The sequence below is a fragment of the Heptranchias perlo genome, chromosome 10, assembly GCF_035084215.1.
Source record: "Heptranchias perlo isolate sHepPer1 chromosome 10, sHepPer1.hap1, whole genome shotgun sequence".
NCBI classification, from domain to species: domain Eukaryota; kingdom Metazoa; phylum Chordata; class Chondrichthyes; order Hexanchiformes; family Hexanchidae; genus Heptranchias; species Heptranchias perlo.
In genome coordinates, this window is record NC_090334.1 from 80,741,791 (window position 1) to 80,767,483 (window position 25,693).

Genomic DNA, 25,693 nt, shown 5'->3' on the forward strand with positions numbered 1-25,693 from the left:
TGGGCCATGGAGGATGTTGAGTTTGTGAGTACTCTGCTCCTTGGCAACCAAAAGAAAGAGAAAACTTGCATTTCTCAACCTCAGGACATCCCAAAGCACTTTACAGCCAATGAAGTGTACTCACTGTTGTAATGTATGAAACGGGGCAGCCAATTTGCGCACAGCAAGATCCCACAAACAGCAATGTGTAATGATCAGATGATCTGTTTTTTTTGTGCGATGTTGGTTGAGGGATAAATATAGGCTAGGACACTACCAAACTAACCAAACCTAAAAGGGCACAATTACCTAATGAGCCACAGCATGGAGTGATCTCTAATTTGGTACTAAATTGAGACAATGGTTTGTGTAGGAATTGGCGGAATGTTACACTGGTACAGTTGGGGGCTCTTTTAAGTTTGGAGCTGAAGCACTTTGTGGACACAGAGTAATCAAAAAGGCGAATGGAATGTTGGCCTTTATCTCAAAGGGGGCTGGAATATTAAAGGTGAGGAAGTGATGCCTAGGTCAGACCCCATCTGGAGTACTGGGTCCAATTCTGGGCAGGGTCATGGAAGGGATACAGTGCAGATTCACCAGAATGATACCGGGAGCTTAAAGGGTTAAATTATGAGGACAGGTTGCATAAACTTGGATTGTATTCCCTTGAATTTAGAAGGTTGAGGGGTGATCTGATCGAGATATTTAAAATGTTGAAGGGATTCAATACTGTAATTGGAGAGAAACTATTTCCTCTGTTGAGGGAATCCAGAACAAGGGGGGTCAATTGAAATTTTCAAGACTGAGATAGATAGACTTTTGTTGGATAAGGGTATCGAGGGATATGGAGCAAAGACGGGAGAATGGAGTTAAGATACAGATCAGTCATGATCTGGTTGAACGGCGGAACGGGCTCGAGGGGCTGAATGGCCGACTCCTGTTCCTATGTAAGTGAGTTTTACTCTGTATCTAACCTGACCTGGAAGTGTTTGATGCTGACGACGGCTGTCTGAACAGGAAAAGTGTTCCATTGCCGAGCACTAACTTTGGTGAGCAAAAAACAAAACTTAAAAGGAGCACTGTGAGATTAGTGCCAAGGAATGAAAGACTCCAATTCAGGCCTCTCGCGTAGCCCTGATTTTAATCGCTCCACCATTGGTGGCCTAGGCCCTAAACTGTGGAATTCCCACCCTAAACCTCTCCGCCTCTCTACCTCTCTCTCCCCCTTTAAGACGCTCCTTAAAACCTGCCTCTTTGACCAAGCTTTCGGTCACCTGTCCTAATATCTCCTTATGTGGCTCAGGGTCAAATTTTGTTTGATAATCGCTCCTGTGAAGCTCCTTGGGATGTTTTACTACATTAAAGGCGCTATATAAATGCATGCTGTTGTTTTACATTCAGACACCCAGCGTCAACATCAAGCAGGTAAAGCACGTCCAAATGCAGTTTAAAGTTCCCTCTACTCTACCCCAGCAATGTGCCCTAACTCTGCCCTCTTCAAGTGCACCCTCCACTGTGCAAGTGTGGCCTTTATATGTCCAACCAGAGTTGGGAACCCCAGTGCCACTCTCCAACCATCCAATAGGTGTGTACGTGTATCCTGGGATGGCTGACACCTCCAATACTTGCTTTCCTTTCCCTCCCCGTGCGGTGATCATTGCACAAAATGGATTCCTATCACTGCTCAGTGCAGCAGGCGGGGGCCGTATTTGCCCTGGCTCCACGCACTGTGTTCTCCCAAAGAACCACAGCCTCAAAGCCGTTCAGTCTAAATTGCCCCTGGTTTTAATTGGAAATCACACACGGAGAAGCCACATGATATGTGGGAAATGGAAACTGACACACTGGTCCAGTGGAGGTGGGGCTTTTCTGGGGTTGGGACTGAGGCACATTGTTAGGGCAGGGTAAGGGGAGCATTACTCTGTATCTCACCCGTGCTGTCCCCGCCCTGGAAATATCTTTAATGTGTTCTATTCCATTCTCCTGCCCTGAAATCTTTCACCTTAATAAGCACAAATATTGACCATACAATAGTGTAAAAAGTATCTCTCTCCCGGCAGGCCGAAGATGTATACGTCAGGTTGATGAGAAAGCATTTTCCGCAGGTTTTTACAGGTTAGTCACCCATGTCCTCGGTCGGTGCTTCGATTAAAACCATTCAGTAAAAGAAAGGTGGAGTTTCAGCTACAATGAATCAGAGTTTGTGAAGTTTATCTCTGTCCGTGTACATGAGCAGCTCTGCAATGTTCCATTGCCCCCTGATCTCCATGGTCAAATCAGGAATATTATAATTTGAACACAAGTATGGATGGAAGTCATGAGATATCACTGAAGAAAGCACTTGAGCACTCCATAAATTCAAATATGAAGCCTGCTCAGAGCATTCGATATGTTTGATACGGAGTGGGGGTGGGGGTGGGGGGCACTTGGAATGTTCCAATGTATTTGATACGGGGGGAGGCTCTGGGAATGTTCCATGTGTTGATACTTGGTGATACTTGGAGGATTCCAGACATTGAGCAAGAAAAAGCCCTTTAGCCCACCAACCTCATTGCTTCCACGGACCATGTACAGTCAACACAATCGTGGACTCAAACCTCATTTACTTTCCCAAGAGAATTGTTTGACAGGACTTAAAAATCCAGCTTTTCAAATGTTATAGTCAGCCACAGAACTTTTTGTCTCTTGTGTTTTTTAGCTGGAGAAAAGGCCAATCCAGCAGATGTGGGAGTTAGAGTGAAGCATAAGGGTCATTTCTTTCTGCCTTCGACGGGTAACGATTATGAAGATGAAATAGAAGAATTCCCGCAGGACTCTGATGTTGAATGTGATGAAAGAGATATTCCACTGACAGCCAAAACTTCTAAATGTAGGACATAGTTTTCTAAATTCTGTTGAATGCTTTATATTTAAACCTTTAACAATATGTTTCTATTTGTGTAATCTTTCTGGCTTCCCTCGCTACGAACCCTGACTCTTCACCCGAGTTTCTCAATCAACATGAAAAGTTTTGCATGTTAAGCACACTAACTTCCTGCAACTTTCTGTGTCACACTTTCTCCTTCACACTTACTTCCTATAACTTTCCGAATCACACTTTCTCCTTCACACTCACTTCCTGTAACTTTCCTCACCACATTTTCTCCTTCACACTTACTTCCTGTAACACTTTCCTCATAACACTTTCTCCTTCACACTGACTTCCTGTAACACTTTCCTCATCACACTTTCTCCTTCACACTTACCTCCTGTAACTTTCCGTGTCACACTTTCTCCTTCACACTTACCTCCTGTAACACTTTCCTCATCACACTTTGTCCTTCACACTTACTTCCTGTAACTTTCTGTGTCACACTTTCTCCTTCACACTTACCTCCGGGAACACTTTCCTCATCACACTTTCTCCTTCACACTTACCTCCTGTAACATTCCGTGTCACACTTTCCCCTTCACACTCACTTCCTGTAACACTTTCCTCATCACACTTTCCCCTTCACACTCACTTCCTGTAACACTTTCCTCATCACACTTTCTCCTTCACACTTACCTCCTGTAACTTTAATCATCAAACTTTCTCCTTCACACTTACTTCCTGTAACTTTCAGTGTCACACTTTCTCCTTCACACTTACCTCCTGTAACTTTCCTCATCACACTTTCTCCTTCACACTCACTTCCTGTAACTTTCCGCACCACATTTTCTCCTTCACACTTACTTCCTGTAACACTTTCCTCATCACACTTTCTCCTTCACACTTACTTCCTGTAACTTTCCGTGTCACACTTTCTCCTTCACACTAACATCCTGGAACACTTTCCTCATCACACTTTCTCCTTCACACTTACTTCCTGTAACGTTCCGTGTCACACTTTCTCCTTCACACTTACCTCCTGCAACACTTTCCTCATCACACTTGCTCCTTCACACTTACCTCCTGTAACTTTCCGTGTCACACTTTCTCCTTCACACTGACCTCCTGTAACACTTTCCTCATCACACTTTCTCCTTCACACTTACCTCCTGTAACATTCCTCATCAAACTTTCTCCTTCACACTTACCTCCTGTAACTTTCCTCATCACACTTTCTCCTTCACACTTACTTCCTGTAACTTTCAGTGTCACACTTTCTCCTTTACACTTACCTCCTGTAACTTTCCTCATCACACTTTCTCCTTCACACTTACTTCCTGTAACTTTCAGTGTCACACTTTCCCCTTCACACTTACCTCCTGTAACTTTCCTCACCACACTTTCTCCTTCACACTTACCTCCTGTAACTTTCCTCATCACACTTTCTCCTTCACACTTACCTCCTGTAACTTTCCTCACCACACTTTCTCCTTCACACTTACCTCCTGTAACTTTCCTCATCACACTTTCTCCTTCACACTTACCTCCTGTAACTTTCCGTGTCAAACTTTCTCCTTCACACTTACCTCCTGCAACTTTCCTCATCACACCTTCTCCTTCACACTTACTTCCTGTAACTTTCAGTGTCACACTTTCCCCTTCACACTTACCTCCTGTAACTTTCCTCACCACACTTTCTCCTTCACACTTACCTCCTGCAACTTTTCTCATCAGACTTTCTCCTTCATTCTCACTTCCTGTAACTTTCCTCATCACACTTTCTCCTTCACACTCACTTCCTGGAACACTTTCCTCATCACACTTTCTCCTTCACAATTACTTCCTGTAACTTTCCTCATCACACTTTCTCCTTCACACTCACTTCCTGGAACACTTTCCCCATCACACTTTCTCCTTCACACTGACCTCCTGCAACGTTCCTCATCACGCTTTCTCCTTCACAATTACCTCCTTTAACTTTTCTCATCACACTTTCTCCTTCATTATCACTTCCTGTAACACTTTCCTCATCACACTTTCTCCTTCACACTTACTTCCTGTAACTTTCCTCACCACACTTTCTCCTTCACACTTACTTCCTGGAACACTTTCCTCACCACACTTTCTCCTTCACACTTACTTCCTGCAACACTTTCCTCATCACACTTTCTCCTTCACACTTACCTCCTGTAACTTTCCTCATCACACTTCCTCCTTCACACTTACCTCCTGTAACTTTACGTGTCAAACTTTCTCCTTCACACTTACCTCCTGTAACTTTCCTCATCACACTTTCTACTTCACACTCACTTCCTGTAACACTTTCCCCATCACACTTTCTCCTTCACACTTACCTCCTGTAACTTTCCGTGTCACACTTTCTCCTTCACACTCACTTCCTGCAACACTTTCCTCATCACACTTTCTCCTTCACACTTACTTCCTGGAACACTTTCTTCACCACACTTTCTCCTTCACACTTACTTCCTGTAACACTTTCCTCATCACACTTTCTCCTTCACACTTACTTCCTGTAACTTTCAGTGTCACACTTTCCCCTTCACACTTACCTCCTGTAACTTTCCTCACCACACTTTCTCCTTCACACTTACTTCCTGTAACTTTCAGTGTCACACTTTCTCCTTCACACTTAACTCCTGTAACTTTCCTCATCACACTTTCTCCTTCACACTTACCTCCTGCAACTTTTCTCATCACACTTTGTCCTTCATTCTCACTTCCTGTAACTTTCCTCATCACACTTTCTCCTTCACACTCACTTCCTGGAACACTTTCCTCATCACACTTTCTCCTTCACACTTACTTCCTGTAACTTTCCTCATCACACTTTCTCCTTCACACTCACTTCCTGGAACACTTTCCTCATCACACTTTCTCCTTCACACTTACCTCCTGTAACTTTCCTCATCACACTTTCTCCTTCATTCTCACTTCCTGTAACACTTTCCTCATCACACTTTCTCCTTCACACTTACTTCCTGTAACTTTCCTCACCACACTTTCTCCTTCACACTTACTTCCTGGAACACTTTCCTCACCACACTTTCTCCTTCACACTTACTTCCTGCAACACTTTCCTCATCACACTTTCTCCTTCACACTTACCTCCTGTAACTTTCCGTGTCACACTTTCTCCTTCACACTTACTTCCTGCAACACTTTCCTCATCACACTTTCTCCTTCACACTTACTTCCTGTAACTTTCCTCATCACACTTTCTCCTTCACACTTACTTCCTGCAACACTTTCCTCATCACACTTTCTCCTTCACACTTACCTCCTGCAACACTTTCCTCATCACACTTTCTCCTTCACACTTACTTCCTGCAACACTTTCCTCATCACACTTTCTCCTTCACACTTACCTCCTGTAACTTTCCGTGTCACACTTTCTCCTTCACACTTACTTCCTGCAACACTTTCCTCATCACACTTTCTCCTTCACACTTACTTCCTGTAACTTTCCTCACCACACTTTCTCCTTCACACTCACTTCCTGTAACACTTTCCCCATCACACCTTCTCCTTCACAATTACCTCCTGTAACTTTCCTCATCACACTTCCTCCTTCACACTTACCTCCTGCAACTTTACGTGTCAGACTTTCTCCTTCACACTTACCTCCTGTAACTTTACGTGTCAGACTTTCTCCTTCACACTTACCTCCTGTAACTTTCCTCATCACACTTTCTACTTCACACTCACTTCCTGCAACACTTTCCTCATCACACTTTCTCCTTCACACTGACTTCCTGGAACACTTTCTTCACCACACTTTCTCCTTCACACTTACTTCCTGTAACACTTTCCTCATCACACTTTCTCCTTCACACTTACTTCCTGTAACACTTTCCTCATCACACTTTCTCCTTCACACTGACTTCCTGTAACTTTCCTCATCACACTTTCTCCTTCACACTTACTTCCTGTAAATTTCCGTGTCACACTTTCTCCTTACGCTTACCTCCTGCAACTTTCCTCATCACACTTTCTCCTTTACACTCACTTCCTGTAACACTTTCCTCATCACACTTTCTCCTTCACACTTACCTCCTGCAACTTTCCTCATCACGCTTTCTCCTTCACACTTACCTCCTGTAACTTTCCGTGTCACACTTTCTCCTTCACAATTACCTCCTGTAACTTTCCTCATCACACTTTCTACTTCACACTCACTTCCTGCAACACTTTCCTCATCACACTTTCTCCTTCACACTTACTTCCTGGAACACTTTCTTCACCACACTTTCTCCTTCACACTTACTTCCTGCAACACTTTCCTCATCACACTTTCTCCTTCACACTTACTTCCTGCAACACTTTCCTCATCACACTTTCTCCTTCACACTTACTTCCTGTAACTTTCAGTGTCACACTTTCTCCTTCACACTTAACTCCTGTAACTTTCCTCACCACACTTTCTCCTTCACACTTACCTCCTGTAACTTTCCTCATCACACTTTCTCCTTCACACTTACCTCCTGTAACTTTCCGTGTCAAACATTCTCCTTCACACTTACCTCCTGTAACTTTCCTCATCACACTTTCTACTTCACACTCACTTCCTGCAACACTTTCCTCATCACACTTTCTCCTTCACACTTACTTCCTGGAACACTTTCTTCACCACACTTTCTCCTTCACACTTACTTCCTGTAACACTTTCCTCATCACACTTTCTCCTTCACACTTACCTCCTGTAACTTTCCGTGTCACACTTTCTCCTTCACACTTACTTCCTGCAACACTTTCCTCATCACACTTTCTCCTTCACACTTACTTCCTGTAACTTTCCTCATCACACTTTCTCCTTCACACTTACTTCCTGCAACACTTTCCTCATCACACTTTCTCCTTCACACTTACCTCCTGCAACACTTTCCTCATCACACTTTCTCCTTCACACTTACTTCCTGCAACACTTTCCTCATCACACTTTCTCCTTCACACTTACCTCCTGTAACTTTCCGTGTCACACTTTCTCCTTCACACTTACTTCCTGCAACACTTTCCTCATCACACTTTCTCCTTCACACTTACTTCCTGTAACTTTCCTCACCACACTTTCTCCTTCACACTCACTTCCTGTAACACTTTCCCCATCACACCTTCTCCTTCACAATTACCTCCTGTAACTTTCCTCATCACACTTCCTCCTTCACACTTACCTCCTGCAACTTTACGTGTCAGACTTTCTCCTTCACACTTACCTCCTGTAACTTTACGTGTCAGACTTTCTCCTTCACACTTACCTCCTGTAACTTTCCTCATCACACTTTCTACTTCACACTCACTTCCTGCAACACTTTCCTCATCACACTTTCTCCTTCACACTGACTTCCTGGAACACTTTCTTCACCACACTTTCTCCTTCACACTTACTTCCTGTAACACTTTCCTCATCACACTTTCTCCTTCACACTTACTTCCTGTAACACTTTCCTCATCACACTTTCTCCTTCACACTGACTTCCTGTAACTTTCCTCATCACACTTTCTCCTTCACACTTACTTCCTGTAAATTTCCGTGTCACACTTTCTCCTTACGCTTACCTCCTGCAACTTTCCTCATCACACTTTCTCCTTTACACTCACTTCCTGTAACACTTTCCTCATCACACTTTCTCCTTCACACTTACCTCCTGCAACTTTCCTCATCACGCTTTCTCCTTCACACTTACCTCCTGTAACTTTCCGTGTCACACTTTCTCCTTCACAATTACCTCCTGTAACTTTCCTCATCACACTTTCTACTTCACACTCACTTCCTGCAACACTTTCCTCATCACACTTTCTCCTTCACACTTACTTCCTGGAACACTTTCTTCACCACACTTTCTCCTTCACACTTACTTCCTGCAACACTTTCCTCATCACACTTTCTCCTTCACACTTACTTCCTGCAACACTTTCCTCATCACACTTTCTCCTTCACACTTACTTCCTGTAACTTTCAGTGTCACACTTTCTCCTTCACACTAAACTCCTGTAACTTTCCTCACCACACTTTCTCCTTCACACTTACCTCCTGTAACTTTCCTCATCACACTTTCTCCTTCACACTTACCTCCTGTAACTTTCCGTGTCAAACATTCTCCTTCACACTTACCTCCTGTAACTTTCCTCATCACACTTTCTACTTCACACTCACTTCCTGCAACACTTTCCTCATCACACTTTCTCCTTCACACTTACTTCCTGGAACACTTTCTTCACCACACTTTCTCCTTCACACTTACTTCCTGTAACACTTTCCTCATCACACTTTCTCCTTCACACTGACTTCCTGTAACTTTCCTCATCACACTTTCTCCTTCACACTTACCTCCTGCAACTTTCCCCATCACGCTTTCTCCTTCACACTTACCTCCTGTAACTTTCCGTGTCACACTTTCTCCTTCACAATTACCTCCTGTAACTTTCCTCATCACACTTTCTCCTTCACACTTACCACCTGTAACTTTCCGTGTCAGACTTTCTCCTTCACACTTACCTCCTGCAACTTTCCCCATCACGCTTTCTCCTTCACACTTACCTCCTGTAACTTTCCGTGTCACACTTTCTCCTTCACACTTACCTCCTGTAACTTTCCTCATCACACTGTCTCCTTCACACTTACCTCCTGTAACTTTCCTCATCACACTTTCTCTTTCACACTTACCTCCTGTAACTTTCCTCATCACACTTTCTCCTTCACACTTACCTCCTGCAACACTTTCCTCATCACACTTTCTCCTTCACACTTACCTACTGCAACTTTCCTCATCACACTTTCTCCTTCACACTTACCTCCTGTAACTTTCCGTGTCACACTTTCTCCTTCACAATTACCTCCTGTAACTTTCCTCATCACACTTTCTCCTTCACACTTACCTCCTGTAACTTTCCGTGTCACACTTTCTCCTTCACAATTACCTCCTGTAACTTTCCTCATCACACTTTCTCCTTCACACTTACCTCCTGTAACTTTCCGTGTCAGACTTTCTCCTTCACACTTATCTCCTGTAACTTTCCTCACCACACTTTCTCCTTCACACTTACCTCCTGTAACTTTCCTCATCACACTTTCTCCTTCACGCTGACCTCCTGTAACTTTCCTCATCACGCTTTCTCCTTCACACTTACCTCCTGTAACGTTCCGTGTCACACTTTCTCCTTCACACTTACCTCCTGTAACTTTAATCATCAAACTTTCTCTTTCACACTTACTTCCTGTAACTTTCAGTGTCACACTTTCTCCTTCACACTTCCCTCCTGTAACTTTCCTCATCACACTTTCTCCTTCACACTCACTTCCTGTAACTTTCCGCACCACATTTTCTCCTTCACACTTACTTCCTGTAACACTTTCCTCATCACACTTTCTCCTTCACACTTACTTCCTGTAACTTTCCGTGTCACACTTTCTCCTTCACACTAACATCCTGGAACACTTTCCTCATCACACTTTCTCCTTCACACTTACTTCCTGTAACTTTCCGTGTCACACTTTCTCCTTCACACTTACCTCCTGCAACACTTTCCTCATCACACTTTCTCCTTCACACTTACCTCCTGTAACTTTCCGTGTCACACTTTCTCCTTCACACTGACCTCCTGTAACACTTTCCTCATCACACTTTCTCCTTCACACTTACCTCCTGTAACATTCCTCATCAAACTTTCTCCTTCACACTTACCTCCTGTAACTTTCCTCATCACACTTTCTCCTTCACACTTACTTCCTGTAACTTTCAGTGTCACACTTTCTCCTTTACACTTACCTCCTGTAACTTTTCTCATCACACTTTCTCCTTCACACTTACTTCCTGCAACACTTTCCTCATCACACTTTCTCCTTCACACTTACCTCCTGCAACACTTTCCTCATCACACTTTCTCCTTCACACTTACTTCCTGTAACTTTCCTCACCACACTTTCTCCTTCACACTCACTTCCTGTAACACTTTCCCCATCACACTTTCTCCTTCACACTTTCCTCCTGTAACTTTCCGTGTCACACCTTCTCCTTCACAATGACCTCCTGTAACTTTCCTCATCACACTTTCTCCTTCACACTCACTTCCTGGAACACTTTCCTCATCAGACTTTCTCCTTCACACTTACCTCCTGCAACTTTCCTCATCACATTTTCTCCTTCACACTCACTTCCTGTCACACTTTCCTCATCACACTTTCTCCTTCACACTTACCTCCTGCAACTTTCCCCATCACGCTTTCTCCTTCACACTTACCTCCTGTAACTTTCCGTGTCACACTTTCTCCTTCACAATTACCTCCTGTAACTTTCCTCATCACACTTTCTCCTTCACACTTACCACCTGTAACTTTCCGTGTCAGACTTTCTCCTTCACACTTACCTCCTGTAACTTTCCGTGTCAAACTTTCTCCTTCACACTTACCTCCTGTAACTTTCCTCATCACACTGTCTCCTTCACACTTACCTCCTGTAACTTTCCTCATCACACTTTCTCTTTCACACTTACCTCCTGTAACTTTCCTCATCACACTTTCTCCTTCACACTTACCTCCTGCAACACTTTCCTCATCACACTTTCTCCTTCACACTTACCTCCTGCAACTTTCCTCATCACGCTTTCTCCTTCACACTTACCTCCTGTAACTTTCCGTGTCACACTTTCTCCTTCACAATTACCTCCTGTAACTTTCCGTGTCACACTTTCTCCTTCACAATTACCTCCTGTAACTTTCCTCATCACACTTTCTCCTTCACACTTACCTCCTGTAACTTTCCGTGTCAGACTTTCTCCTTCACACTTATCTCCTGTAACTTTCCTCACCACACTTTCTCCTTCACACTTACCTCCTGTAACTTTCCTCATCACACTTTCTCCTTCACGCTGACCTCCTGTAACTTTCCTCATCACGCTTTCTCCTTCACACTTACCTCCTGTAACGTTCCGTGTCACACTTTCTCCTTCACACTTACCTCCTGTAACTTTAATCATCAAACTTTCTCCTTCACACTTACTTCCTGTAACTTTCAGTGTCACACTTTCTCCTTCACACTTCCCTCCTGTAACTTTCCTCATCACACTTTCTCCTTCACACTCACTTCCTGTAACTTTCCGCACCACATTTTCTCCTTCACACTTACTTCCTGTAACACTTTCCTCATCACACTTTCTCCTTCACACTTACTTCCTGTAACTTTCCGTGTCACACTTTCTCCTTCACACTAACATCCTGGAACACTTTCCTCATCACACTTTCTCCTTCACACTTACTTCCTGTAACTTTCCGTGTCACACTTTCTCCTTCACACTTACCTCCTGCAACACTTTCCTCATCACACTTTCTCCTTCACACTTACCTCCTGTAACTTTCCGTGTCACACTTTCTCCTTCACACTGACCTCCTGTAACACTTTCCTCATCACACTTTCTCCTTCACACTTACCTCCTGTAACATTCCTCATCAAACTTTCTCCTTCACACTTACCTCCTGTAACTTTCCTCATCACACTTTCTCCTTCACACTTACTTCCTGTAACTTTCAGTGTCACACTTTCTCCTTTACACTTACCTCCTGTAACTTTTCTCATCACACTTTCTCCTTCACACTTACTTCCTGCAACACTTTCCTCATCACACTTTCTCCTTCACACTTACCTCCTGCAACACTTTCCTCATCACACTTTCTCCTTCACACTCACTTCCTGTAACACTTTCCCCATCACACTTTCTCCTTCACACTTACCTCCTGTAACTTTCCGTGTCACACCTTCTCCTTCACACTTACTTCCTGTAACTTTCCTCATCACACTTTCTCCTTCACGCTCACTTCCTGGAACACTTTCCTCATCAGACTTTCTCCTTCACACTTACCTCCTGCAACTTTCCTCATCACATTTTCTCCTTCACACTATCTTCCTGTCACACTTTCCTCATCACACTTTCTCCTTCACACTTACCTCCTGTAACTTTCCTCATCACACTTTCTCCTTCACACTTACCTCATGTAAATTTTCTCATCACACTTTCTCCTTCACACTTATCTCCTGTTACTTTCCTCATCACACTTTCTCCTTCACACTTCCCTCCTGTAACTTTCCTCATCACACTTTCTCCTTCACACTTACCTCCTGTAACTTTCCGTGTCACACTTTCTCCTTCATACTTACCTCCTGTAACTTTCCTCATCACACTTTCTCCTTCACACTCACTTCCTGTAACACTTTCCTCACCACACTTTCTCCTTCACACTTACTTCCTGTAACTTTCCTCATCACACTTTCTCCGTCACACTCACTTCCTGTAACACTTTCCTCATCACACTTTCTCCTTCACACTTACCTCCTGTAACTTTCCGTGTCACACTTTCTCCTTCACACTTACCTCCTGTAACTTCCCTCATCACACTTTCTCCTTCACACTTACTGCCTGTAACTTTCAGTATCACAATTTCTCCTTTACACTTCCCTCCTGCAACTTTGCTCATCACACTTTCTCCTTCACACTCACTTCCTGGAACAATTTCCTCACCAGACTTTCTCCTTCACACTTACCTCCTGTAACTTTCCTCACCACATTTTTTCCTTCACACTTACTTCCTGTAACTTTTCAAATCACACTTTCTCCTTCACACTCACTTCATGTAACACTTTCCTGATCACACTTTCTCCTTCACACTCACTTCCTGTAACTCTTTCCTCATCACACTTTCTCCTTCACACTTACCTCCTGTAACTTTCCTCATCACACTTTCTCCTTCACACTCACTTCCTGGAACACTTTCCGAACCACTCTTTCTCCTTCACACTTACCTCCTGTAACTTTTCTCATCATACTTTCTCCTTCACACTTACCTCCTGTAACTTTCCGTGTCACACTTTCTCCTTCACACTCACTTCCTGGAACACTTTCCCTATCACACTTTCTCCTTCACACTGACCTCCTGCAACTTTCCTCATCACGCTTTCTCCTTCTCAATTCCCTCCTGTAACTTTCCTCATCACACTTTCTCCTTCATTCTCACTTCCTGTAACACTTTCCTCATCACACTTTATCCTTCACACTTACTTCCTGTAACTTTCCTCACCACACTTTCTCCTTCACACTTACTTCCTGCAACACTTTCCTCATCACACTTTCTCCTTCACACTTACTTCCTGTAACTTTCCTCATCACACTTTCTCCTTCACACTTACTTCCTGCAACACTTTCCTCATCACACTTTCTCCTTCACACTTACCTCCTGCAACACTTTCCTCATCACACTTTCTCCTTCACACTTACTTCCTGTAACTTTCCTCACCACACTTTCTCCTTCACACTCACTTCCTGTAACACTTTCCCCATCACACTTTCTCCTTCACACTTACCTCCTGTAACTTTCCGTGTCACACCTTCTCCTTCACAATTACCTCCTGTAACTTTCCTCATCACACTTTCTCCTTCACACTCACTTCCTGTAACACTTTCCTCACCACACTTTCTCCTTCACACTTACTAACTGTAACTTTCGTTATCGCACTTTCTCCTTCACACTGACCTCCTGTAACTTTCCGTGTCACACTTTCTCCTTCACACGTACCTCCTGCAACTTTCCTCATCACACTTTCTCCTTCACACTTACTTCCTTTTCCTTTCCATGTCACACTTTCTCCTTCACACTTACCTCCTGTAACTTTCCGTGTAACACTTTCTCCTTCACACTTAGTTCCTGTAACTTTCTGTGTCACACTTTCTCCTTCACACTTCCCTCCTGTAACACTTTCCTCATCACACTTTCTCCTTCACACTTACTTCCTGTAACTTTCCTCACCTCATTTTCTCATTCACACTTAGTTCCTGGAACTTTCTGTGTCACAAATTCTCCTTCACACTTACCTCCTGTAACTTTCCTCATCACACTTTCTCCTTCACACTTACCTCCTGTAACTTTCCGTGTCACACTTTCTCCTTCACACTTACCTCCTGTAACTTTCCTCAGCACACTTTCTCCTTCACACTTACCTCCTGCAACTTTCCTCATCACGCTTTCTCCTTCACACTTACCTCCTGTAACTTTCCGTGTCACACTTTCTCCTTCACAATTCCCTCCTGTAACTTTCCGTGTCACACTTTCTCCTTCACAATTACCTCCTGTAACTTTCCTCATCACACTTTCTCCTTCACACTTACCTCCTGTAACTTTCCGTGTCAGACTTTCTCCTTCACACTTATCTCCTGTAACTTTCCTCACCACACTTTCTCCTTCACACTTACCTCCTGTAACTTTCCTCATCACACTTTCTCCTTCACGCTGACCTCCTGTAACTTTCCTCATCACGCTTTCTCCTTCACACTTACCTCCTGTAACGTTCCGTGTCACACTTTCTCCTTCACACTTACCTCCTGTAACTTTAATCATCAAACTTTCTCCTTCACACTTACTTCCTGTAACTTTCAGTGTCACACTTTCTCCTTCACACTTCCCTCCTGTAACTTTCCTCATCACACTTTCTCCTTCACACTCACTTCCTGTAACTTTCCGCACCACATTTTCTCCTTCACACTTACTTCCTGTAACACTTTCCTCATCACACTTTCTCCTTCACACTTACTTCCTGTAACTTTCCGTGTCACACTTTCTCCTTCACACTAACATCCTGGAACACTTTCCTCATCACACTTTCTCCTTCACACTTACTTCCTGTAACTTTCCGTGTCACACTTTCTCCTTCACACTTACCTCCTGCAACACTTTCCTCATCACACTTTCTCCTTCACACTTACCTCCTGTAACTTTCCGTGTCACACTTTCTCCTTCACACTGACCTCCTGTAACACTTTCCTCATCACACTTTCTCCTTCACACTTACCTCCTGTAACATTCCTCATCAAACTTTCTCCTTCACACTTACCTCCTGTAACTTTCCTCATCACACTTTCTCCTTCACACTTACTTCCTGTAACTTTCAGTGTCACACTTTCTCCTTTACACTTACCTCCTGTAACTTTTCTCATCACACTTTCTCCTTCACACTTACTTCCTGCAACACTTTCCTCATCACACTTTCTCCTTCACACTTACCTCCTGCAACACTTTCCTCATCACACTTTCTCCTTCACACTCACTTCCTGTAACACTTTCCCCATCACACTTTCTCCTTCACACTTACCTCCTGTAACTTTCCGTGTCACACCTTCTCCTTCACAATTACCTCCTGTAACTTTCCTCATCACACTTTCTCCTTCACACTCACTTCCTGGAACACTTTCCTCATCAGACTTTCTCCTTCACACTTACCTCCTGCAACTTTCCTCATCACATTTTCTCCTTCACACTCACTTCCTGTCACACTTTCCTCATCACACTTTCTCCTTCACACTTACCTCCTGTAACTTTCCTCATCACACTTTCTCCTTCACACTTACCTCATGTAAATTTTCTCATCACACTTTCTCCTTCACACTTATCTCCTGTTACTTTCCTCATCACACTTTCTCCTTCACACTTACCTCCTGTAACTTTCCTCATCATACTTTCTCCTTCACACTTACCTCCTGTAACTTTCCGTGTCACACTTTCTCCTTCATACTTACCTCCTGTAACTTTCCTCATCACACTTTCTCCTTCACACTCACTTCCTGTAACACTTTCCTCACCACACTTTCTCCTTCACACTTACTTCCTGTAACTTTCCTCATCACACTTTCTCCGTCACACTCACTTCCTGTAACACTTTCCTCATCACACTTTCTCCTTCACACTTACCTCCTGTAACTTTCCGTGTCACACTTTCTCCTTCACACTTACCTCCTGTAACTTCCCTCATCACACTTTCTCCTTCACACTTACTGCCTGTAACTTTCAGTATCACAATTTCTCCTTTACACTTCCCTCCTGCAACTTTGCTCATCACACTTTCTCCTTCACACTCACTTCCTGGAACAATTTCCTCACCAGACTTTCTCCTTCACACTTACCTCCTGTAACTTTCCTCACCACATTTTTTCCTTCACACTTACTTCCTGTAACTTTTCAAATCACACTTTCTCCTTCACACTCACTTCATGTAACACTTTCCTGATCACACTTTCTCCTTCACACTCACTTCCTGTAACTCTTTCCTCATCACACTTTCTCCTTCACACTTACCTCCTGTAACTTTCCTCATCACACTTTCTCCTTCACACTCACTTCCTGGAACACTTTCCGAACCACTCTTTCTCCTTCACACTTACCTCCTGTAACTTTTCTCATCATACTTTCTCCTTCACACTTACCTCCTGTAACTTTCCGTGTCACACTTTCTCCTTCACACTCACTTCCTGGAACACTTTCCCTGTCACACTTTCTCCTTCACACTGACCTCCTGCAACTTTCCTCATCACGCTTTCTCCTTCTCAATTCCCTCCTGTAACTTTCCTCATCACACTTTCTCCTTCATTCTCACTTCCTGTAACACTTTCCTCATCACACTTTATCCTTCACACTTACTTCCTGTAACTTTCCTCACCACACTTTCTCCTTCACACTTACTTCCTGCAACACTTTCCTCATCACACTTTCTCCTTCACACTTACTTCCTGTAACTTTCCTCATCACACTTTCTCCTTCACACTTACTTCCTGCAACACTTTCCTCATCACACTTTCTCCTTCACACTTACCTCCTGCAACACTTTCCTCATCACACTTTCTCCTTCACACTTACTTCCTGTAACTTTCCTCACCACACTTTCTCCTTCACACTCACTTCCTGTAACACTTTCCCCATCACACTTTCTCCTTCACACTTACCTCCTGTAACTTTCCGTGTCACACCTTCTCCTTCACAATTACCTCCTGTAACTTTCCTCATCACACTTTCTCCTTCACACTCACTTCCTGTAACACTTTCCTCACCACACTTTCTCCTTCACACTTACTAACTGTAACTTTCGTTATCGCACTTTCTCCTTCACACTGACCTCCTGTAACTTTCCGTGTCACACTTTCTCCTTCACACGTACCTCCTGCAACTTTCCTCATCACACTTTCTCCTTCACACTTACTTCCTTTTCCTTTCCATGTCACACTTTCTCCTTCACACTTACCTCCTGTAACTTTCCGTGTAACACTTTCTCCTTCACACTTAGTTCCTGTAACTTTCTGTGTCACACTTTCTCCTTCACACTTCCCTCCTGTAACACTTTCCTCATCACACTTTCTCCTTCACACTTACTTCCTGTAACTTTCCTCACCTCATTTTCTCATTCACACTTAGTTCCTGGAACTTTCTGTGTCACAAATTCTCCTTCACACTTACCTCCTGTAACTTTCCTCATCACACTTTCTCCTTCACACTTACCTCCTGTAACTTTCCGTGTCACACTTTCTCCTTCACACTTACCTCCTGTAACTTTCCTCAGCACACTTTCTCCTTCACACTTACCTCCTGTAACTTTCCGTGTCACACTTTCTCCTTCACACTTACCTCCTGTAACTTTCCTCATCACACTTTCTCCTTCACACTTAGCTCCTGTAAATTTCTTCATCACACTTTCTCCTTCACACTTACCTCCTGGAACTTTTCTCATCACACTTTCTCCTTCACACTTACCTCCTGTAACTTTCCGCGTCACACTTTCTCCTTCATATTTACCTCCTGTAACTTTCCTCATCACACTTTCTCCTTCACACTCACTTCCTGTCACACTTTCCTCACCACACTTTCTCCGTCACACTTACCTGCTGTAACTTTCCGTGTCACACTTTCTCCTTCACACTTACCTCCTGTCACACTTTCCTCATCACACTTTCTCCTTCACACTTACCTCCTGCAACACTTTCCTCATCACACTTTCTCCTTCACACTCACTTCCTGTAACACTTTCCCCATCACACTTTCTCCTTCACACTTACCTCCTGTAACTTTCCGTGTCACACCTTCTCCTTCACAATTACCTCCTGTAACTTTCCTCATCACACTTTCTCCTTCACACTCACTTCCTGGAACACTTTCCTCATCAGACTTTCTCCTTCACACTTACCTCCTGCAACTTTCCTCATCACATTTTCTCCTTCACACTCACTTCCTGTCACACTTTCCTCATCACACTTTCTCCTTCACACTTACCTCCTGTAACTTTCCTCATCACACTTTCTCCTTCACACTTACCTCATGTAAATTTTCTCATCACACTTTCTCCTTCACACTTATCTCCTGTTACTTTCCTCATCACACTTTCTCCTTCACACTTACCTCCTGTAACTTTCCTCATCATACTTTCTCCTTCACACTTACCTCCTGTAACTTTCCGTGTCACACTTTCTCCTTCATACTTACCTCCTGTAACTTTCCTCATCACACTTTCTCCTTCACACTCACTTCCTGTAACACTTTCCTCACCACACTTTCTCCTTCACACTTACTTCCTGTAACTTTCATCATCACACTTTCTCCGTCACACTCACTTCCTGTAACACTTTCCTCATCACACTTTCTCCTTCACACTTACCTCCTGTAACTTTCCGTGTCACACTTTCTCCTTCACACTTACCTCCTGTAACTTCCCTCATCACACTTTCTCCTTCACACTTACTGCCTGTAACTTTCAGTATCACAATTTCTCCTTTACACTTCCCTCCTGCAACTTTGCTCATCACACTTTCTCCTTCACACTCACTTCCTGGAACAATTTCCTCACCAGACTTTCTCCTTCACACTTACCTCCTGTAACTTTCCTCACCACATTTTTTCCTTCACACTTACTTCCTGTAACTTTTCAAATCACACTTTCTCCTTCACACTCACTTCATGTAACACTTTCCTGATCACACTTTCTCCTTCACACTCACTTCCTGTAACTCTTTCCTCATCACACTTTCTCCTTCACACTTACCTCCTGTAACTTTCCTCATCACACTTTCTCCTTCACACTCACTTCCTGGAACACTTTCCGAACCACTCTTTCTCCTTCACACTTACCTCCTGTAACTTTTCTCATCATACTTTCTCCTTCACACTTACCTCCTGTAACTTTCCGTGTCACACTTTCTCCTTCACACTCACTTCCTGGAACACTTTCCCTGTCACACTTTCTCCTTCACACTGACCTCCTGCAACTTTCCTCATCACGCTTTCTCCTTCTCAATTCCCTCCTGTAACTTTCCTCATCACACTTTCTCCTTCATTCTCACTTCCTGTAACACTTTCCTCATCACACTTTATCCTTCACACTTACTTCCTGTAACTTTCCTCACCACACTTTCTCCTTCACACTTACTTCCTGCAACACTTTCCTCATCACACTTTCTCCTTCACACTTACTTCCTGTAACTTTCCTCATCACACTTTCTCCTTCACACTTACTTCCTGCAACACTTTCCTCATCACACTTTCTCCTTCACACTTACCTCCTGCAACACTTTCCTCATCACACTTTCTCCTTCACACTTACTTCCTGTAACTTTCCTCACCACACTTTCTCCTTCACACTCACTTCCTGTAACACTTTCCCCATCACACTTTCTCCTTCACACTTACCTCCTGTAACTTTCCGTGTCACACCTTCTCCTTCACAATTACCTCCTGTAACTTTCCTCATCACACTTTCTCCTTCACACTCACTTCCTGTAACACTTTCCTCACCACACTTTCTCCTTCACACTTACTAACTGTAACTTTCGTTATCGCACTTTCTCCTTCACACTGACCTCCTGTAACTTTCCGTGTCACACTTTCTCCTTCACACGTACCTCCTGCAACTTTCCTCATCACACTTTCTCCTTCACACTTACTTCCTTTTCCTTTCCATGTCACACTTTCTCCTTCACACTTACCTCCTGTAACTTTCCGTGTAACACTTTCTCCTTCACACTTAGTTCCTGTAACTTTCTGTGTCACACTTTCTCCTTCACACTTCCCTCCTGTAACACTTTCCTCATCACACTTTCTCCTTCACACTTACTTCCTGTAACTTTCCTCACCTCATTTTCTCATTCACACTTAGTTCCTGGAACTTTCTGTGTCACAAATTCTCCTTCACACTTACCTCCTGTAACTTTCCTCATCACACTTTCTCCTTCACACTTACCTCCTGTAACTTTCCGTGTCACACTTTCTCCTTCACACTTACCTCCTGTAACTTTCCTCAGCACACTTTCTCCTTCACACTTACCTCCTGTAACTTTCCGTGTCACACTTTCTCCTTCACACTTACCTCCTGTAACTTTCCTCATCACACTTTCTCCTTCACACTTAGCTCCTGTAAATTTCTTCATCACACTTTCTCCTTCACACTTACCTCCTGGAACTTTTCTCATCACACTTTCTCCTTCACACTTACCTCCTGTAACTTTCCGCGTCACACTTTCTCCTTCATATTTACCTCCTGTAACTTTCCTCATCACACTTTCTCCTTCACACTCACTTCCTGTCACACTTTCCTCACCACACTTTCTCCGTCACACTTACCTGCTGTAACTTTCCGTGTCACACTTTCTCCTTCACACTTACCTCCTGTCACACTTTCCTCATCACACTTTCTCCTTCACACTTACTTCCTGTAAAATTCCGTGTCACACTTTCTCCTTCACACTTACCTCCTGCAACTTTGCTCATCACACTTTCTCCTTCACACTTACTTACTGTAACTTTCCGTGTCACACTTTCTCCTTCACACTAACCTCCTGTAACTTTCCGTGTCACACTTTCTCCTTCACACTTACCTCCTGTTACACTTTCCTCATCACACTTTCTCCTTCACACTTACTTCCTGTAACTTTCCGTGTCACACATTCTCCTTCACACTTACCTCCTGTAACCTTCCTCACCACATTTTCTCCTTCACACTTATTTCCTGTAACTTTCTGTGTCACACTTTCTCCTTCAAACTTCCCTCCTGTAACACTTTCCTCACCACACTTTCTCCTTCACACTTACCTCCTGTAACTTTCCGTGTCACACTTTCTCCTTCACACTTACCTCCTGTAACACTTTCCTCATCACACTTTCTCCTTCACACTTACTTCCTGTAACTTTCCGTGTCACACTTTCTCCTTCACACTTACCTCCTGCAACTTTCCTCATCACACTTTCTCCTTCACACTTACTTCATGTAACTTTCCGTGTCACACTTTCTCCTTCACACTAACCTCCTGTAACTTTCCGTGTCACACTTTCTCCTTCACACTTACCTCCTGTAACAGTTTCCTCATCACACTTACTCCTTCACACTTACTTCCTGTAACTTTCTGTGTCACACTTTCTCCTTCACACTTACCTCCTGTAACTTTCCTCGTCACACTTTCTCCTTCACACTTACCTCCTGTAAATTTCCTCATCACACTTTCTCCTTCACACTTACCTCCTGCAACTTTCTGTATCACACCTTCTCCTTTACATTTACCTCCTGTAACTTTCCTCATCACACTTTCTCCTTCACACTCACTTCCTGTAACACTTTCCTCATCACACTTTCTCCTTCACACTTACCTCCTGTAACTTTCCTCATCACACTTTCTCCTTCACACTTACTTCCTTTAACTTTCCATGTCACACTTTCTCCTTCACAATTACCTCCTGTAACTTTCCGTGTCACACTTTCTCCTTTACACTTAGTTCCTGTAACTTTCTGTGTCACACTTTCTCCTTCACACTTACCTCCTGTAACACTTTCCTCACCACACTTTCTTCTTCACACTTACTTCCTGTATATTTCCACATCACACTTTCTCCTTCACACTTATTTCCTGTAACTTTCCTCACCTCAGTTTCTCCTTCACACTTAGTTCCTGTAACTTTCTGTGTCACACTTTCTCCTTCACACTTCCCTCCAGTAACACTTTCCTCACCACACTTTCTTCTTCACACTTACTTCCTGTATATTTCCACATCACACTTTCTCCTTCACACCTACTTCCTGTAACACTTTCCTCACCACACTTTCTCCTTCACACTTACCTCCTGTAACTTTCCGTGTCACACTTTCTCCTTTACACTTACCTCCTGTAACACTTTCCTCATCACACTTTCTCCTTCACACTTACTTCATGTAACTTTCCGTGTCACACTTTCTCCTTCACACTTACCTCCTGTAACTTTCCTCATCACACTTTCTCCTTCACACTTACCTCCTGTAAATTTCGTCATCACACTTTCTCCTTCACACTTACCTCCTGTAACTTTCCTCATCACACTTTCTCCTTCACACTCACTTCCTGTAACACTTTCCTCATCACACTTTCTCCTTCACACTTACTTCCTTTTCCTTTCCATGTCACACTTTCTCCTTCACACTTACCTCCTGTAACTTTCCGTGTAACACTTTCTCCTTCACACTTATTTCCTGTAACTTTCTGTGTAACACTTTCTCCTTCACACTTCCCTCCTGTAACACTTTCCTCATCACACTTTCTCCTTCACACTTACTTCCTGTAACTTTCCTCACCTCATTTTCTCATTCACACTTAGTTCCTGGAACTTTCTGTGTCACAAATTCTCCTTCACACTTACCTCCTGTAACTTTCCGTGTCACACTTTCTCCTTCACACTTACCTCCTGTAACTTTCCTCAGCACACTTTCTCCTTCACACTTACCTCCTGTAACTTTCCGTGTCACACTTTCTCCTTCACACTTACCTCCTGTAACTTTCCTCATCACACTTTCTCCTTCACACTTAGCTCCTGTAAATTTCTTCATCACACTTTCTCCTTCACACTTACCTCCTGGAACTTTTCTCATCACACTTTCTCCTTCACACTTACCTCCTGTAACTTTCCGCGTCACACTTTCTCCTTCATATTTACCTCCTGTAACTTTCCTCATCACACTTTCTCCTTCACACTCACTTCCTGTCACACTTTCCTCACCACACTTTCTCCGTCACACTTACCTGCTGTAACTTTCCGTGTCACACTTTCTCCTTCACACTTACCTCCTGTCACACTTTCCTCATCACACTTTCTCCTTCACACTTACCTCCTGCAACACTTTCCTCATCACACTTTCTCCTTCACACTCACTTCCTGTAACACTTTCCCCATCACACTTTCTCCTTCACACTTACCTCCTGTAACTTTCCGTGTCACACCTTCTCCTTCACAATTACCTCCTGTAACTTTCCTCATCACACTTTCTCCTTCACACTCACTTCCTGGAACACTTTCCTCATCAGACTTTCTCCTTCACACTTACCTCCTGCAACTTTCCTCATCACATTTTCTCCTTCACACTCACTTCCTGTCACACTTTCCTCATCACACTTTCTCCTTCACACTTACCTCCTGTAACTTTCCTCATCACACTTTCTCCTTCACACTTACCTCATGTAAATTTTCTCATCACACTTTCTCCTTCACACTTATCTCCTGTTACTTTCCTCATCACACTTTCTCCTTCACACTTACCTCCTGTAACTTTCCTCATCATACTTTCTCCTTCACACTTACCTCCTGTAACTTTCCGTGTCACACTTTCTCCTTCATACTTACCTCCTGTAACTTTCCTCATCACACTTTCTCCTTCACACTCACTTCCTGTAACACTTTCCTCACCACACTTTCTCCTTCACACTTACTTCCTGTAACTTTCATCATCACACTTTCTCCGTCACACTCACTTCCTGTAACACTTTCCTCATCACACTTTCTCCTTCACACTTACCTCCTGTAACTTTCCGTGTCACACTTTCTCCTTCACACTTACCTCCTGTAACTTCCCTCATCACACTTTCTCCTTCACACTTACTGCCTGTAACTTTCAGTATCACAATTTCTCCTTTACACTTCCCTCCTGCAACTTTGCTCATCACACTTTCTCCTTCACACTCACTTCCTGGAACAATTTCCTCACCAGACTTTCTCCTTCACACTTACCTCCTGTAACTTTCCTCACCACATTTTTTCCTTCACACTTACTTCCTGTAACTTTTCAAATCACACTTTCTCCTTCACACTCACTTCATGTAACACTTTCCTGATCACACTTTCTCCTTCACACTCACTTCCTGTAACTCTTTCCTCATCACACTTTCTCCTTCACACTTACCTCCTGTAACTTTCCTCATCACACTTTCTCCTTCACACTCACTTCCTGGAACACTTTCCGAACCACTCTTTCTCCTTCACACTTACCTCCTGTAACTTTTCTCATCATACTTTCTCCTTCACACTTACCTCCTGTAACTTTCCGTGTCACACTTTCTCCTTCACACTCACTTCCTGGAACACTTTCCCTGTCACACTTTCTCCTTCACACTGACCTCCTGCAACTTTCCTCATCACGCTTTCTCCTTCTCAATTCCCTCCTGTAACTTTCCTCATCACACTTTCTCCTTCATTCTCACTTCCTGTAACACTTTCCTCATCACACTTTATCCTTCACACTTACTTCCTGTAACTTTCCTCACCACACTTTCTCCTTCACACTTACTTCCTGCAACACTTTCCTCATCACACTTTCTCCTTCACACTTACTTCCTGTAACTTTCCTCATCACACTTTCTCCTTCACACTTACTTCCTGCAACACTTTCCTCATCACACTTTCTCCTTCACACTTACCTCCTGCAACACTTTCCTCATCACACTTTCTCCTTCACACTTACTTCCTGTAACTTTCCTCACCACACTTTCTCCTTCACACTCACTTCCTGTAACACTTTCCCCATCACACTTTCTCCTTCACACTTACCTCCTGTAACTTTCCGTGTCACACCTTCTCCTTCACAATTACCTCCTGTAACTTTCCTCATCACACTTTCTCCTTCACACTCACTTCCTGTAACACTTTCCTCACCACACTTTCTCCTTCACACTTACTAACTGTAACTTTCGTTATCGCACTTTCTCCTTCACACTGACCTCCTGTAACTTTCCGTGTCACACTTTCTCCTTCACACGTACCTC

General features: G+C 43.4%; 1 protein-coding gene across 1 annotated transcript in view; it reads left to right on the forward strand.

Annotated features, from left to right (window-relative positions):
* Window positions 1-2,046: 2,046 nt before the first annotated feature.
* The window catches only part of LOC137326797 (uncharacterized), a 118,387-nt gene continuing 94,740 nt past the window's right edge, over window positions 2,047-25,693 (forward strand). The window contains exons 1-2 of the mRNA XM_067992191.1: window positions 2,047-2,059; window positions 2,678-2,848. Of these exons, the coding sequence (XP_067848292.1) occupies window positions 2,047-2,059; window positions 2,678-2,848 (184 nt within the window). The remainder of the gene's footprint in view (window positions 2,060-2,677; window positions 2,849-25,693) is intronic.